At 39.4% G+C, this 4,739-nt stretch overlaps 1 protein-coding gene across 1 annotated transcript in view; it reads right to left on the bottom strand.

Annotated features, from left to right (window-relative positions):
* The window catches only part of WWC3 (WWC family member 3), a 120,573-nt gene that overhangs the window by 22,851 nt on the left and 92,983 nt on the right, over nucleotides 1–4,739 (bottom strand). Inside the window, exon 9 of the mRNA XM_018553504.1 lies at nucleotides 3,866–4,107. Within this exon, the coding sequence (XP_018409006.1) occupies nucleotides 3,866–4,107 (242 nt within the window). The remainder of the gene's footprint in view (nucleotides 1–3,865; nucleotides 4,108–4,739) is intronic.

Here is a 4,739-nt window from a genome sequence, read left to right as displayed (position 1 = left end):
ATTGAGGTCCCATGTAATCAAGCACAAGTATTAGTTTTTGTTTTTTTTTCTTGTTTTGTTTTTCTTGTCTTTTTTCTCCTCTCACTAGTAATTAAGAAGGAATTCCAGATATGAGATAGCTGTGAAAGCAGACGCTATTGTTATAATCATGTAATTTATGGAACTGAATGTGAAATGAAATTAATAAAAACTTATTATATAAAAAAATAAATAATATTGAGGTCCCATATGTTATATTAAGATTAGTGACCGCTAAATGTAAGCATCAACCTTTTATACATTACATGTGCACCACATGATCCAAAAGGAATTAAATACAAATTAGTAAGCTGCTTAGCTTAGGAAGTACTGATATATTTAAAATTCAGTAATGATCTGTAAAGATGCTACATTTCAAGAGTAAGATTAGGCAATATTCCAAGTGCAAGCTAAATTAATCGGTACCTGCATAACATAATTATTTTTCAATAGCCAGTCAAAATGAAAGGTGTCCTGAATTATCGATATAGTCAGTGTACCCATTGCACTCCTTACCGCTAAATCCTTGATGAATGGGTTGGGTGCATCAGTAGTCGACGGATGGCCACCATCCAGGCAAAGTATAAAGAGTTATGGACACCGGCACTCCAACTCCACTTATTGCAATAAGTGTATTGTTGCATGATGCGTCAATAAAAGACGTTTTTCTACTTTGGAGTGCCGGTGTCCATAACTCTTTATACTGAATTATCGATATTCACAAGGAATTAGAATTTGATATTATAACACTTCAAAAACTTTTATTAAAGTGGATGTGAACTCATCTAGAACTGCACATTCTGTGCCTAGGCTCACCTGTAATGTGGCTTAGTAGCTATATATCTACAGTCCGAGATCATCTAAGGTTGTGTAGCCTCTGGTTGCTAGCATCAAAAGATTTGACAATGGCACTACTATGCAGCTCACTGTTCTCCTAAAGCCTTGCTGGAAAGGAAACTGTACCTGATTACCTGTACTGCAAGAATCTCCCTGCTTCTGCTTCATTCTGTTGATCGGTGTTTGTTTACTGCTGATTTCACAAGAAAGTAAAGCCCTGCTCCTCTACCAGGATGGCCACCTCCACACAGAGACATAATGTGGTACAAGGCATGGCAAGTCATCAATGGGTAAAAGTTCAGCTACAGTGAGGATACAGGCAACTAGTCATATGCCCTCTGCTTGTCTTTTTTTTTAAGGCACAGCTTGCACAGTACACATGTCCTTTAATTCCTTCTCCTACTTTGTCAGTTTTAGGAGTTATACTACAATGTAATTACGACTAGTAGTTTTTCTAATACAACCCTTTGTTGTGCTAAAATTTAAAAAGCCCCATGAATTGATTAATGAATGAATCACACACAGTTAAAGTTTTAAATCACAGGAAAGTCAAAGTCACTGAAGTAGAACATAATGTAGCAAAATTAGCTAAGTAAAAAAAAAAAAGTCAGTATCGTTTTCACAAGAGAACCCCCTGACAATTAGCAATGGCAGGAAACTATTTTTTGGCTCCCTTTGTTTAGAAATGTGGAATGTTAATCTCCATACAAATGACTTGCACAAACAAACAGTGTAAAGTGCTATAGAAAATATTTATCTTCCTGAAATACCGGTATCATATTCTGCGATGCAAATGGTGAAAGAAAAATGTCACATATTTGATATTTTAATATCTGTTAAAATGGACCTGAGCTGTGTGCTGGATGGCGTTTTTGCCAAAAATGTGCACAACATACATGCACACTTACCCTACACATTGTTAGTTAAGTGCGATTAATTATATCATGGAGCTTTTTACATTTTATCACAACAAAGGGCTGTATTAGAAAAACTACTAGTAGTAATTATATTGCAGTGATTACTCCAATGCTGTGCAATGAAAATGTCCATAATTTTGTCCCCCGCCACCACTATCTCTGGGTTCCTATGCATTTTCTTCAGCCATTGAGAGGCCACTGATGATGTAACTCCTCTGCATGTGCAGAGGAGTTACATCATCCCCGGCATAAGCCCCATTCATGACATCTTAGAGATTCCGTGAATGAGATGAGTGTGTTCACTGTACCGTGTAAGCAATGACAGAAAGTGAAGACCTCAGAACATACCCTTTCATCCATCTTCCAGCTGTTCTTCTCAGCTGCAGGTGAGGGAAGGAGCCTTTTTTATGCCCTAAATCGCTTCAGACACAGCTGATATAGGGCTGAGCCAATCACCATGTACCAACCCTGTCACATGAAGCTTCTCCATAGCTGGAAGTACTGGGGGGGAATTTATCTAAACTGGAGCAGACTTGCATTGCAGCCAATGAGCTTCTATCTCTCATTTTCAAATCTTAACTGAAGAAATTGAAGAGAGATGCTGATTGGTTGCCATGGGCAACTGCTCCAGATTCTGTTTGCTCCAATTTTAGGGCCCAGTCGCAGCCGCAACCGCTACAACCCTGGTAGTTCTCATGAAAATGCCAAGTATCAGCACTGGTATCTGAACATCCCTACTGAGGATTTAAAGTGAACCTGGCTTGCCATGCCTTGGCATTTTCTTGTGTTTTAGCATAATATAAAACACCTTAAGAAGCAAAAACATCCATGAAAAATGTGCTAAAAATGCATGCAAATGTGGACATACAAGGTGTGAAAGGAGACATAATGTTTTTTTGAATTGAAACATAATTTGCCATCTTATGTGTCATTTTGCAAAATGCACATGTCACAGGTTCTTTTAATTATCCTCCCACTATGGTAATTGATTTTTAGGCATGTCATCACAGCTCTGCTGAAGAAAAAAAGCTGGATTAGCAAAGTTCATGTATTTTTTTCTGTCATACAGCTTTTAGCAGTCCATTGAATTTTTCTTAGGGTAACACATCCAAGATTCACATGTGCCCTAGGGAGAGATGATGCACTTTTTTTCGGAACATGGTGAGAAGGAAGAGATGACTGACCTTCCTGGCTACCCAGAAAGGCACAAGGGAGGTCAGCCTAGCAACAGACTGTTTTGGATCACCCTGTTAGAATACATATGATGCATTATGTGATCCAGTTCATGCTGCCAATCCCTCAGTTTCACAGGACACATCCAGAAAACAATTTGTTCTCCTAAACCAGAGGGTTTTCTCACTCCTTTTATTTTATTCTTGTTCACCTACAGCTTTAAAGCCAGAGTCTCCTCAGGAAACATTTCAGTATTGATATCTTCGGCTTATATTTGTTATATTTGTTAAGGAAATTAATCAGCAAACTGTGAAATGAAAGCACAGGCTGCAAGTATTCTGAACTTTGTGCTCAGAAATATTATTATTTTTATTTTTACTTTAAGAAATGGATTAAGACTGCAAACCTGCAGACCAATGGTTGACTTTTATTTCTCAATGTGAAGATGCATGGAAAATACTGAATTTGCTTTTACCAACATAAGACAGAGTGAAAGGGCATGAAAACTACGGTGTGAAAGGGCAAGATATTAGCACCTCATTGTGCAAGGGAAGGACATGAGAACTACAGAATGCAAAGACGGGGCATAAGCAACACAGTGTGAAAGGGCAGTGCATGAGCACTACAGTGTGAAATAGAATGACATCAGCACCTCAATGTGAAAGGGAAGCATATGAGAAATACAGAGTGAAGGAGCAGGGCATGAGCAACTCAATGTGAAAGAGAAGGGCATGAAAACTACAGTGTAAAAGGCAGGGGAATGAGAACTACAGAGCGAAAGGTCAGGGCATGTACACAAAGGTGTGAAAGGGAAGGGTATAATCACTTCTGTGTGAAAGAGAAGGACATGAGCACATCAGTGTACCAAAAGCGCTAAAGCCAAATTAATTGCCAGAAAACCTTTTTGTAAATCACAAACCTTTCAGTGGCTCCTTGAGTGGAGATGGAGTGGGCCCTCTGGATCTCATCAGCTAAGCGTCCCTTTTCTTCTTCTAGCTTTGCCAGATCTTCAGGAGGTCGCCTTTGCTGACTAATGAGCTGCAGGTCTTGAAGAAGTGCCTCTTTTTCCTTGATGAGTTGTAGACGGTCCCTGTCTGCTTCGGCCATGCCAGGCCACGCTTCACCTTCCAGGAGAGCCAGTTGGTGCTGTATGTTGGAAACTCTAAAAGTTGAATAAAACCATATGTAAATAAGAATGCACGGTAAACAGTACCTTTTTACACCTTCCACATTTGTACCCAGGGGTTGCCTATATCAAAGTGTGAGGATAAGCAATACTGGGTTTAGCATTTAAATCTAGGTGTAGATGAAGTCCCCAGCAATACTTTTGGTTAGCAACCTAAAGTCTTAAAACACCCTTGGCACTTGTTTCTTTGTGGACAAATATACAGTATATATATATATATTCCTAAATGCATTAAAAAACCCAAGAGAGAGCACTAAAACAACCTCAGATCAAAAGAATTTGTTTCAGGAGGTTCCACTGGTCTTTCTGCAGAATGCAATGTTATGATTAGACACTAGTGCACCCTGACAATGGCATTGTGACAATGTATGAATGAGCAATGAACAAAATGGGAGATGCACCTGGAACTACACAAATTCAGGGGAATTTGTGTAACCATCCAACTCTGGGTTACACTGTCTAGCTACTAGTCACCTAACCTAAAATCATTTATCTACCACCTAAACCCAGACATTTAGGACCACTTTGGGGAGCCCTGCTATGATATAAGACAGCACTAATATAGGCCTACCCCCCCCCACCGCCGCCACACAACCCACAACACACAC

The sequence above is a fragment of the Nanorana parkeri genome, unplaced genomic scaffold (assembly GCF_000935625.1).
Source record: "Nanorana parkeri isolate BGI_ZX_2015 unplaced genomic scaffold, ASM93562v1 scaffold122, whole genome shotgun sequence".
Lineage (NCBI taxonomy): Eukaryota > Metazoa > Chordata > Amphibia > Anura > Dicroglossidae > Nanorana > Nanorana parkeri.
The sequence above is the reverse complement of the archived record's forward strand: the minus strand, read 5'-3'. Positions and strand labels throughout refer to the sequence as shown.